This window comes from Sciurus vulgaris (assembly GCF_902686455.1).
Source record: "Sciurus vulgaris genome assembly, chromosome: 14".
NCBI classification, from domain to species: domain Eukaryota; kingdom Metazoa; phylum Chordata; class Mammalia; order Rodentia; family Sciuridae; genus Sciurus; species Sciurus vulgaris.
The window spans coordinates 98,709,959-98,722,269 of NC_136475.1; the positions used below are offsets into that span (position 1 = coordinate 98,709,959).

Consider the following 12,311-nt stretch of genomic DNA (forward strand, 5'->3'; position numbering starts at 1 on the left):
GTTTTAAGCCCTATAAGCTTGTTCCTTCCCCAGTCGGGGTTGAGGGTTGTGGAACTGCTTGGTTCTCTGCGCTCCTGGCTCTGGCTGGCAATAAAGCCTTTGTCTTCACTTTCAAAAGACCTGGAGAATTATTTGGGAATTTGGGAATAGTGCCTTAACAGTTATAGTTACTCTATTTTAAAAAGCAAATTCATGAGTCAATTCTGCTTTTGTGAATTCACTCTGCTTTTGTGATAGCCAGGATTCAGATGGCGGTGAAGCAAATGCTGGAGTCTGGAAATGGTTTGTGCAGTTGGAAGGATTTTCCACCTCAAGCTCTGGCCTACTGATTCCATCTGCAGTGTTTTACAAGATAGGCTTGACTTCTGACACGGTACACTCCCCATGAACACCGTGTGTGAAATCGGAGGGAGGACCTGCGAAGCATGGCACGTGAAGGCTGAGGGCCTGCACTGAGGTCCTGGGCTCGGTGGGAGACCCTTGGCGTGCGGTCAGCCCAACAGGACCTCTGTGCACCCACCTGCTCTGAGTCCACAGCTGCAGCCGGGTGCTGGGCCAGTCCCACTTCCCGACGTTCTCCATGTCCTTCTGCGTCTCTCTCAGGGTTGGGCAGTGTGAATTTTGCATCTGAATGTGACCTGTGGTAAGACACGTCCAGTTACTGCCCGTGTTCGGAAGACCCTGAGGGGCTGTGGGACACAACTGCTCCCCAAAAGGAGCCTGGAAGGAAGTGGTGGGGTGCTTTCTGCCTGGCATGACTTCCCGCCAAAGGAATGGTTTCCGTGGCTGGGTGGATGGCATGGTGCGTGGTTTCCACCAGCCTCCAGGGAGAACATGTCTGGCTCAGAAAGGCCAGGCCATTGTGGCAGGGCTGCTCTGGCCAGGAAAGTACTCCACTACTCACCGTCACCCCCACCCACCACAACTCGGAGGACATCCCCTCACTGGACACAAGCCACTGTCCGGTCCCCTCTGCTCCAGGCTCACTGCAGGACGCTTCCCTGTGCCTCCCCTGCAGCTCTGCACTTCAGGACGTCCCCTGGGGAGGAGGTTGCTGCTGCTGACCACAGCCCTGTCCTGCATCTGGAGCTCTGTCCTGCACGTTCCCAGCAGGAGGAGGTCAAGGAACATTCCTAAGGAAACGGCAGCCTTCCTGTCTTTCCAGGCAGCTCTTCTGCTGGGGGAGCAGCAGCCTTTGCAGCCCACGGGCTCGGCCTCTGGGGGGCACTGCAGAGGGCTGCGGCTCCCCGGCTGTGCCTCGGAGTGGAGTCAGGGCTGATGCCAAGGCCCTGCTCTGCTTTCTAACAAGGATGACACCTCCACTTTATTTCAGGCCACAGGTAGACAGTAAATATGCTACATGTCTCAGCAGTTTACATTTTTTAGTTTAAACATTGCTCAACAATGTCCTAGTGTTTAACAGCAAAGTTAAGACCTAAAACTCCTAGAGGCAAATTTCCTTACACATTTTTATTTTTTCCAAGATGTAAGGTGGTCTTTTTGTATTTGCTCAAATTTTCAATTCTTATTCACTGTAAATGATGGGTTGACTTGATTCATTAAACAAGTAAAAGCCAAAAAGCCCTCCCCAGGGCACCCCGGGCCCATCAGGAACTTGTACCAGCAACGTTAGCTTTGAGTACTTGACCCCACGCAGGCACAGTGCTCTCTGGTTCACCCAAAAGGGCTACGTGTAGTTAAATCAAACAAGGACACGAGCACTACTCTATAGATAAATTCGGAGGGGCTGCCAAGCTGGACAGGCCACTGCAGGAATTATCACTAGGTGACGATTGATATATTTTTAGGCAGTGAGGCAATGAAATGTTTGTTTTTTAATACTTTAACAGCAAAACAAAAAGATTATATCTGAAGTGTATGCTGCAGAAACTCAGATAAATAAACTGTGTACAAAAACCAACCCAGGTCTGTAAAGCAGTCATGATGCAGAAACGCACTCTGGGAAGTGAACTCACAAGTCATTTTCCTGCAGGAATGCTCCCAACACTGGGCACCCAACATGATATTTTGCAGATACCCGAATATTTTCTGCTTCGTGTGATTTCTTTGGTCTAGCCCTAAACACCTGTTTTTTCCTCTCCCTCCCTTCCTACTGAGGGCCCACACAGGTCGGGCAATGGGCCCACCCCTGAGCTACCTCTCCTGCCCCATCTCTTCTCGAGGAGGTGAGTTTCTTAGTCAGTGGACAATCAGCACTACGGTACCATGCTGGGCACTGGCGGGGACCTTCCTTTAACAGGGGCAGCCCTGGCTGTGATGGTTCAAGCATGTGATGACAACGGAGGCCAGTCCTGACTGAGCACCTACTGTGTACTGGGAATGCACTAAATGCCTGGTAGATGGTATCGGTGACCTTCATAGCAGCCATGCAATCAGCCATGGTCCTGTCACTCAGGGAGGCCCAGCGGCTTGGTCAGCCTGCCCTGTGCCCACAGCAAGGGGGTCCTCTGACTGCAGGGTCACTGCCATCTGCATCAGCTCCCCTACACAAAATGCCCTCAACCAAACAGTGAGGGATGGAAGAAAAATCTGAAGACTGCATGGCAGAGTTGGGAAGCCATGTTTCCCCTGCTGAAGAGTTTCAGCAGCCTGGAACTCCAGAACCTCTCTAAGTGACAGATAACAACCAAGGTCACGTCATTAAGGGGTCTTGACTTCACTACTATTTCAAAGACACCATCAAATACTAAGATGCCATCTACTTTTGAAAATGTCTAAAATGTAAGGACTCAGAGAGGCACAACCACCTCTGTCTTCTGAAGAGCAATTTGATAGCAGGGAAAATGTCAGCGCTCAGACCAAAGCACAAGCAGTCTCCCTCAACAGTACTTCAGTGGTAGGTCTGTTTTCTTTTCCATTCTCGTCACTGTACAGTTGTGGCATAAAGTGTCTTCCGTAAAGAACAAGTCGCTGCGTTTTTGTAGTCTTCTGAAGTTTAAACCACGGTGCTCCCTCCGAGTCCACCTGCTCCCCACGGGGAGAGGGGTGTGGTGGGAGGTGATGGGACGGAGGTGCTTTCCACGTGAACACGCCACACCCCGATTCTGACCTGCATCTGAGAGAGTCAGACGGGTGCCAGGCAGGCGAGAAGGGTGGACCAGAAGCTTATGCAGGAAGAAAGAAGCACGGGATCACCCTCCCTTCCCACCTGGCCAGAGGCGAACCAGGCCTGGGGAGTGCAAGGTTTAACCTCGGGGCAGCAAACAAGCGAGTTACGGAAGGAGAGCTTCGGACAGGGGGACAGCCAGGAGATGCCCTCTGGCACCGAGGGCCTGAGCAGGGGCACCACTCCATGGCCTCTGGACCCCACAGGGACATGGGAGGCGAGGCCCCGTGCAGGCCCCGTGGAGGCAGCACTCAGGGTTCTGGCCACAGTGACCGACAGCGAGAGGCGGCCACACATGGAGACCACAGGTGGGACCTCTGGAAGCGACGACTCTGGTGACCCTGGGTAGCTAAGCTCCCAGTTTTGGTCATTTAAAAACCAGTTCTTGTGCTAAGTGCAAAAATGTTTGAAATGTGCACAAAAGTTACTTCTCAGCTCAAGTGGCAGGCATTCAGAAATATGAAGGACGCTGGAACATGGGCCTAACCCACTGTCGACAAGATGAGAAGTACCCTAGAGGAGCAGCCCGAGAGCAGAGGACACTGTCCACAGTTCACTGCTGGATGTCCTGCTGGAGAACCCTGCAGCAAACAGCTCTGCAGGCTGGGGCAGGGTGGGATGGCCCAGAGGCGGCAGGGGGCTGGCTTCCAGGAGAACGCGTGCCTCTGCGGAGAAGCCTGCAGGTGAAGTCCCAGCAGCCAAGAAGCATGTGCAGGAGCTGCTGGGTGTCGGCAAGTCCTGGGGGTCCAGCCGGGGCATCCGTGACTCTTACACTTTATGATTTGTCTTAACGCTTTCTACTTAACATGAAAAACCAAACCGTGTGAGAACATTTGCAATGGCCAGAAGCGGATCCTTCAGAGCGTCAGAGAGTGGCAGAGGGTGAGGGCAGAGCCTGGTTCTCTTCTGCAGGGTGAGGGAAAGGCCATCCCTGGAGGACCCCCAGCCAGCTTTCTTCTACAGAGAACACCCAGACGTGACAGAAACCCTTAGCCGTTCCGTGTGGACGTTTGAATGGCGGTGCCGTTCTTAACATGAAGGCTCAACTGTCACTTAAAGCTTTCCATGCACAGAAGACTTTCTCCTCTGAGAAACCTAACAAGGGAGCATTCAATGCATCACTCAGCTTGTCCACAGAGGTCAGGCACCACCCAAGGCATTACCACCTTCTCTGCCTGCAGCACGTTGTAAGTCCCAGAAAGCTGGGTACGAGGTATAGAGTAACTCTGAGGCCAACGCATCTGGGACACCGATAACCCGTAACTGGCGTCAAAATAACAAAGCAGCTTTGTCGCTGGCCTGGTCCAGAGGAGAGAAAACTGCCAGGGCTGAGGAACCAGGAGAGGGTGTGGGACTTACCACCTGCAAATCACCAGCCAGGTGAGGGCTGCCAAGCCGCTGATGAGCAGCGTGCCCAGTGCGATGGAGACCCAGGACGCCCGTGGAAGCCTGCCAGAGTCTGGGCAAGAAGAGACACAGTCAGCAGAGCCACCTGGGCTGCAGCAGCATCTCATCTGTCCCTGGCCCACAGCCCCAGCTGTGGAGGGCCAGTTGCCTGCCCAGAAAAGCCACTGAAACTGTTAGCCCAGCTCTGAGCACGCAGGGCATGGAAGGAGGCAGGGACGGGGCTGTGCCCTGAGAGCACTTTGGTTCCTGGCTACCTGCATTGCAGCCTCAACCTGGAAGGGAGGGGTCCCCCGCCAAGCATGAGGGCACAGCAACCTGAGCAATCCCGCCCAGAGATCCTGGGCCCCACGAGGACAGGAAGTGGGCATGGAGTGGGCCATGACTCTAAGAACGGAGTACAGGTTGTGGCCTCAAGTTGGTGGCGGATTTTGGTGTCTGCAGAAGCCACCTGAAGGTTAACCTGCGTTCAGAGCAGGCTGCTTGCTGGAACCCAGAGCAGAGGACCATGGGGTCTCAGGCAGACCAGGAGGCTGGGTCCCTCTGAGCCCTGGGTCCCGCAGGGTCTGGGGCTGGGGCCTCCGGTGGTGCCTTCCTGGGCATGACATCCCTGCTCTTGTCCTAGGATGGCTTCCGTGCCCCCTCACAGCCTGATTTCCGTGCTTTCTGTGAGCTGTGATCTGGGGCAGCCTAGTTCTGATCTCAGTTCCTCCGTCACAGGCTTACTACTCCCTGGGCTAAAGAGCAGCTTGCCTAATGAGCATGCTCTCCAGCATGGTTAGTAGCCAAGGAGAAACCCAGGATGAGGTGAAACCCACTTTTAAGACTTACACACTCAATCGGTGTAATCCACAGAGTCTGGCCAAGCTCTGGGGACAGGTGGAGACCCTCCTGGGTGGGAAGGACTGGCCTGGGAGCTCAGCCCTTTGGCCTGGCTCTCATGCTGGATGTTACAGACTGACACCTGAATCCTCCCACAGGTGTGCACGGGTATGGTAGAGCCGTAGGTGCGGCTTCCACGAGGGCAGCATGCAGCCCCTGGGTGTGTGTGGTGGACAGACAGGAGCTCACCCTTCCTCCAGCTGCCTCCTCTCAGCCGCCCTGTCCTCCATTCCCACCCCTTCCTAACTGACTCAGGGTTTCTCTCCTACAGCTGGGGAGTGTTCATTTCTTGCCACAACTTTCTGGGCTTTATATTTGGTGGACAGTATTCAGGCAGAACACCCCACACCCACCCCAACCTGGCTCCCCTCCCTTGGCAGTTGGTATGGTTTGGACATGAGGTATGAGACAACGCAAGAAGTTTCAGAGGAGAAGTGATCGGGTCCTGAGAGTCTTAACCCTACTAATGAACTAATCCCTGATGGGATTAACTGAGCGGTGACTGGAGGCAGGAGGGGTGTGGCTGGAGGGAGTGTTGATTGGGGGCGTGGCTTCGGGTATATGTATCTGGCAAGTGGAGTCTCTCTCTGCTTCCTGATCACCATGTGAGCTGCTTCCCTCCACCACCTCGACTGTCATGATGTTCAGCCTCACCTGGAGCCCCAAGGAATGGAGCCCACCTTCTATGGGCTGACCTCTGAAACCGTCAGCCCTCAAATAAGCCTTTTCTCCTCTACAGTTGTGCTGGTCAGGTGGTTCAGTGGCAGCAGGAGAGCTGACTAAAGCAGCAGAGCTTCACTAGGGGCACCACAGGGTCCCGGAGCTTCTGTAGCCTGAAGCCCACCTCCCTGAGCCTCTACCCAGGGTCCCACTCTCAGCAGCCTGGCCCTGCTGTGCCTGTCTTTTTCACTTGAGCACACACCCACTGCAGAGGTCCTGCCCCTGACCTCTGCCTGCACACCTGCTCCCTTCCAGACGGCTCCTGAGACAGGTGGGTCCCGGGTGGAAGCTGTGCCCCTGGGGCCATTATCACACCAGGCCTGATGTGCACATCTGCTCAGTTCCAGCCCAGACCCGTGAACACAGGCTCCTGCCTATCATCTGCCTGGGTTCTCAGACACCTGTTGTTCCTTTTGGAAAACACAGAAGAGTAAAGAAATACTGATTTTCCAGAAAATCTTCCCGGTTCAGTATTTAGCATTCAGAGAGAACCTCTGTGGATCGTCCTGAGCCAAATGTCCAGGAGGGGTAGATGAGGTGCCTTCTCTTTGGGAATAGCAGTCAGAGTTTTTCCCAGGGCTCCTTAGAGCCATCTTGTAGGCCAAAAAGACAGCAAATACTTCTGGGGCTATAGCAACAGGGAAATTTGAAAGTGTCCTCCATGGCCACCTGGGAAAGTTCCCGAATCACTTTTCTTGGGTCTACAACAGTAAGTGCCAAAAGCAGCCCCGAAGTGAATTCTATAAACGTGTTCAGCATGGCTGCGGGCTACCTTGCCAGTCTGCATCTGGGTGGTGATTCAGATGAAAGTTCGCATTTAAAATTTCAGTGTAAAAGCTTCAGTTTTCTATAGTTTATGCTGATCAGTCATGATCTGGTTTTAAATAAAAAGAGGATCCATTTCAAATAGAAAATGTGATCAAAATCAGAAGATGAGGAAATGGCAGTTTTGAGGGAGGAAAGCCAATTGCGAAGGGGGTGTCAAGTAAGAAAGGAGGCTGCCAGGGAGGAGGCTGCAGACAGCAAGAGCCTCTGAAGGGAACCAGAGGGCACCCCGCCTCTGGGCCCAGGGAGCCTGGCAGTGCCCAACCAGTTGCTCAAGCAGCCTGCTCACCGAAGACCGCCCTGGTGCTGAGCGGGGCTGGCAGGGTCCAGATATGGAGTGGGGAGTCAGGTGGGGGCCGGGCTTCTGGTCCTGGTCCTCCACCTGCCCCTGGGTCTTGGGCCAGGACCAGCACAGTCTGAAACGCCCTGTGACCGGCTGAGAGAAGTGTCCTGCTCGCTTCAGAGCCGCTGGAGCTTCCTGGGTGCATGGCAGCCTGCCTGTCTGTCTTACCACAGATCTTTCCAGAAGGAAGGCGTGGCAGAGCTCTGCCATTAGGGGAAGCCAGGGTTCTGGGCAGGCATGGAGGCCCTGGGCAAGGGGCCTGGGCAGCTGCGAGAGGTGCAGCGGGTGAGGCTCAGGCCAAGTGCTCTCTGGTTGGTGTGGAGGGAGAAAGTGCCACGCCCAGCAGACCTCAGCCCAGCCAGCAAGGGATGTTCCCTGCTGCATAACAGCTGGCAAGTCCCTCCTCCAGCCGGGCTGGGCGTGGCCTTCCACACCCTGGGCTGCACAGCAGGCAAGTCCCTCCTCCAGCCGGGCTGGGCGTGGCCTTCCACACCCTGGGCAGCACAGCAGCAGGCAAGTCCCTCCTCCAGCCGGGCTGGGCGTGGCCTTCCACACCCTGGGCAGCACAGCAGCAGGCAAGTCCCTCCTCCAGCCGGGCTGGGCGTTGCCTTCCACACCCTGGGCTGCACAGCAGCAGGCAAGTCCCTCCTCCAGCCGGGCTGGGCGTGGCCTTCCACACCCTGGGCAGCACAGCAGCAGGCAAGTCCCTCCTCCAGCCAGGCTGGGCGTGGCCTTCCACACCCTGGGCTCTTCTAGGCCAGGTCAGCAAGACGCCCTGCTGACCACGGCATCTGGTAAGCTCCTCTCAGCTTTTCCCACCCTCTAGGCCTCCACGCTGCCCTTGGGCTGCACATCCACACCCCTGAGTGTCTTTGCTTATTGGAGTTGAGCTCAGTTTTTCAAGGAGTTCTCCCCCCTGCTGCAGTTGCTAAACAAAATCTGCTTTAACTCCCCTGGTGCGTAGTTTCCTACAAAACCTAGAAGCCAAGATACTCACTCACCTCTGTAACTGAGTGGCTGTGTGGTCTTGAGAAAGTCACTCAACTTCTCTGTTCCCCAGACTCCCCTTCTGTGCAGTGGGGATTAACCACAGCACTTCCCTCAGAGAAAAGTCAGGGGATGAATCAGCTGAAGGCTTGCAGTGGTGCTGCGCTGATGGCAGGCCCTCCCTAAACTCTGGTGAGGATTGAACGCTGTCCATCATGCAGAGCAGAGTGCCATTCTGAAGGACAAAGGTGGACACGCAGGCAGAGCCGGCGCTGCCCAGTCTCTGTCAGGGCAGAGGGGTATGAGCTTGAAGCAGGAAAGAGGCTGACGGATCTGTGCCTCTGGTGTGGCCTGCTGGTCCCGCGTCCCCGGCCTGCTGGCCCCGCGTTCCCGGCCTGCTGGCAAAGGCTGCCGCAGGCCCTGGATGCACCGCCTCTTGCTGGGCAAGGCGGCCTTAGCTACACCTGGCCTCAGTCTTCTCCCCTCCCCAGCTTGACTGGCGCCCGACTGCCCTGAATGCATTGTCCTGGGACGCGGCGGGAGGCGGCTCACCTACGCAGGTGCGCTGGTCCTCGCCCAGCACGTAGGGGTCGGTGCACACACACAGGAAGCTGCCCTTGGTGTTCTTGCACTGGGCGGAGACATGGCAGGGTGGGTGTGTGGGGTCTGCACACTCATCCACATCTGGGGAAACAGCACACGGTCAGCAACAAAGGAGAGCCCGGTCCTCCCTATATGCAGCCCGGAGCCCAGGCCCAGCCCTCTGTGGACGAACAGGGAGGCCGCCTCTTGCTCCCTGCCTCCCACAAGCAGAATATGGGGATGTGCAGAAGCTGGGCATCCACATAGACTCCTGTTGGCTCTGCCAGCTGAGCAGGTTGTGGTCCAATGGTGCCACCCTCCCTCTGCTCACTGAGCTCCCCCAGGCTGTCCGTCCTACCCCCTAGCTTCCCACATCCCTCCGGAGCAGCAGGGGATGGTCACCGGACACCAGCCCAGCTCTTCCTGCTCTGGCCATGTGGGACACCTCCAGCTATCAGCACTGGATTCGGCCTGGCCAGACCCTTCTGTGAGCCCAGCACGCACAAAGTAAATGACCCGAAGGAGACCCGGGTCTGTGCGCCCCGGCCACATGCCTGGCGCCAAGACTTCCCAGCGTGCTTCCCCCTGGGCACCACGACAGCACCACAAACTGAGCGGTTGGAACAGGACTGTCCTTCTCAGTCCTGGGGGACAGAAGTCTGCATCGAAGTATCTTCGGCAGACTGTGCCCCCGGAGGTCTAGAGGCAGGTCCTTCCCTGCCACTCCCAGCTTCACTGCTGGCCTGTGGGCTCCTGGTGGCCACCCGCATCCCTGCGCAGCTGCTTGGCCTGTCTCTCCTCATTCCCTAAGGACGCGGGTGTGGGAAGAGGCCCACCCTCGGTTTAGCTTGGTGGCGTCTGCAAAGGTCCTGTTTCCAAACAAGGCCCTGCCCTGAGGAACCCAGGGCTAGGATTCGAACACTTCCTCGAGGGGCCCGGCTGCGTCACAAGGGGACTCAGCACCTCCCCGAGGGGCCCGGCTGCGTCACGAGGGGACTCAGCGCCTCCCCGAGGGGCCCGGGGCCCGGCTCCGTCACGCAGGGACTCAGCGCCTCCCCGAGGGGCCCGGCTCCGTCACACTGATCTGTACACTCTAACCAGAAGCACATCAGCGGCCAGCGTGTTGGTCTCCCGGGTGAGGGCAGCGCCAGGCCTGTGTTCCTTTTAAAAGGAGGAGCAGCCGAGGCTGGCAGGGTCGCAGCCCCTGGAGCAAGTGCAGGTCTGACAGGGTCTGTTTTCCGAGAGGACCAGATGGAAGTGTCGAGGGCAGCACGCCCACGGCGGCACAGACCTTCCACACCTCTCGGCAGATTCGTGCTGGCTGCAAACCTTATTTTCTGTAGCGGGCATGAAGCTCTTTTGTTTGGTGCAAAACCCTTTGATAATTATTGGTACAAAGAGCCACTGACTGGTAGTTTTTGCCTATGGGAACCCAGGAGCTGATGCACCCCAGGGACTCCTGGCAACCGCTCTGCTGGTTGTCTGTTCTGCATGTGGGGGGACTTCCGTGGAGACGGAGTTGAAGCAGAGAGGCGCCTTAGTTGATTTCCTGCATTAGGCTTCAGCTACGCTTGTGGGTCTCCCTTCACAGCTGAGGACACATCAACACACTCATGTCCATTCACCATAAAGTGAACAGTCCCTCTGTCAGGCATCGAAGAGCCTGTGTTTTCCTTGTAATCCTTGGTTTGTACATTTTCAGGGCAGGAACAGGTATGGTAAAATACCTGGGTACATACGTGGGTGCATCCGTTGCATGAGTCTTTTCATCACTGGGCCTTTCCCAATTTGTTTGAAGAATGTTATATTTTAATTATAAGTGTAGTAAGACAAAACCAGAGTCATACCAGTAGAAGTTAATTTCTCTCCCTCTCCTGCCCATCTCGCTCTGCTGAGGTGACCGACACCAGCGACCTCTGGGGTCATGCCAGGACTCACGGCCCTTGCAGGATGGGACTTTGAGCAGTGATGGGCAGGGGCCTTGTTCTCCACCCTGCGCTTCACTGAGGGACTGATTGACAGCCACTGAGCTGACTGCACCGCCATCCTTAGCATGCATCTGAACACTCTGTGGCACACAGAAGAGGAGGCACCTTGGAAGTGACTGGGATGGTCAGCAGGAGGGTGTGGAGCCCAGGTCAGTGGTCAGGGCAAGGAGAGGGTCAGGGCTGGTCCTGGGGTCTCCTCTTCACATGCCCTGTCCTGTCATCTCCCAAGGTCTCCGGGAGGGCACGGAGCCTGACTCAGGAGTAGTTGCACGCTGCTGCTGGCCACAGAGTATCCAGACCTATCCACACATGGAGCTGGGTCCACTGTTAGTCTCAGAACCTGCCAGCCACTGTGCCTGGCAAGCAACTGATCTGAACTTTAGGGAGCCTTAATTGTTGGGGTGAAGAACCAGGGAGAAAGCAGAGGGAGATTCCAGGAACGGGCGTGGTTTGATGACCTCACATTGTCCAGTGCAGGCAGGAAAGTGCATGCTCAGGAGCAGGACAGTGAAGCATGTGGCCTGCAGGCCAGCACAGGCCATGGCAGTTGGTCAGCCCAAGGAGCTGTAGGGTGAGTGCAGATCCCTCACCAGCTTGGGCTCCTTTTCCCTTGGCTCCTCATAGAGCCCTGTGGAAAGAGCGTGGCAGTCAGAGCTGAAATGGATGTGCAGTGTGCAGGTGTCTACACTCAAAGGGACATGCAGAGTGTGCAGGTATCTACACTCAAAGGGAAGCCAGGCATGCCTGGGATGAGCGCCCCAGGCAGAGCTGCTCAGAGGGAGCCCTGGCACCCCAGGCTTCTCCTGAAGACTGCCCAACCACATGGGTGCCAAGCGCCTGGGCACAGGAACTCAGCAGGAGCAGCACAGGACTCCTGCAGATGGACCATGCTTTGCACTGAGGGATTAGCTGCAGAGCATATGATTCAAGTGATGACTGCCATAGCCCAGAGCAACAAGAGCACAGGACAGGCACATTCAGATGGGGTGGGTGCCTGCCACTGGAGGCTTCCACCCGTGCGTCCTGGGGGAAATGTCCTTGCCCTGTTCTCTGGGCACTGTCCAGCCTCCTGAAGCTCTCCCTGTCCACCATCTGTCATGCCCAGACCCTAACAGACCAGGAGTCTCTCTGCCCTGTGCCTCCCAGGCCCCTTCCTCCGGGTGCGAATCTGGGAGCAGGAAGTCATCACAGTGGCTGGGCTCCTGTTCTGGCATGGCTCCTGCCTCCCCAGCGGGTGTCTGACCTGTTTGCCTGTCAGCTCCAGGAGCCAGGATGTTCTCGGCAGGGTTTCCCAGACGTCCTCCCAGCTGCTGCTGTGCTTCTCCTCCTCACCCCTGCTGTGTCTCAGGGACCCTGGGCGGCACCTGGGATGGCTGGTGTGGTGGCAGCCACACCTCGATCTGACCGTGCCAGATCCTTTGGAGAGACTGGTGCTGGAGCCTCAGTCTCTATT

At 56.4% G+C, this 12,311-nt stretch overlaps 1 protein-coding gene across 1 annotated transcript in view; it reads right to left on the reverse strand.

Annotated features, from left to right (window-relative positions):
* Positions 1-241: 241 nt before the first annotated feature.
* TPO (thyroid peroxidase) overlaps positions 242-12,311 on the reverse strand; it is a gene marked incomplete at its 5' end in the record, with an annotated part of 53,337 nt that continues 41,267 nt past the window's right edge. Inside the window, 3 exons of the mRNA XM_079111614.1 lie at positions 242-638; positions 4,487-4,586; positions 8,841-8,972. Coding sequence (XP_078967740.1) covers positions 323-638; positions 4,487-4,586; positions 8,841-8,972 — 548 coding nt within the window. The 3' untranslated portion in view covers positions 242-322. The remainder of the gene's footprint in view (positions 639-4,486; positions 4,587-8,840; positions 8,973-12,311) is intronic.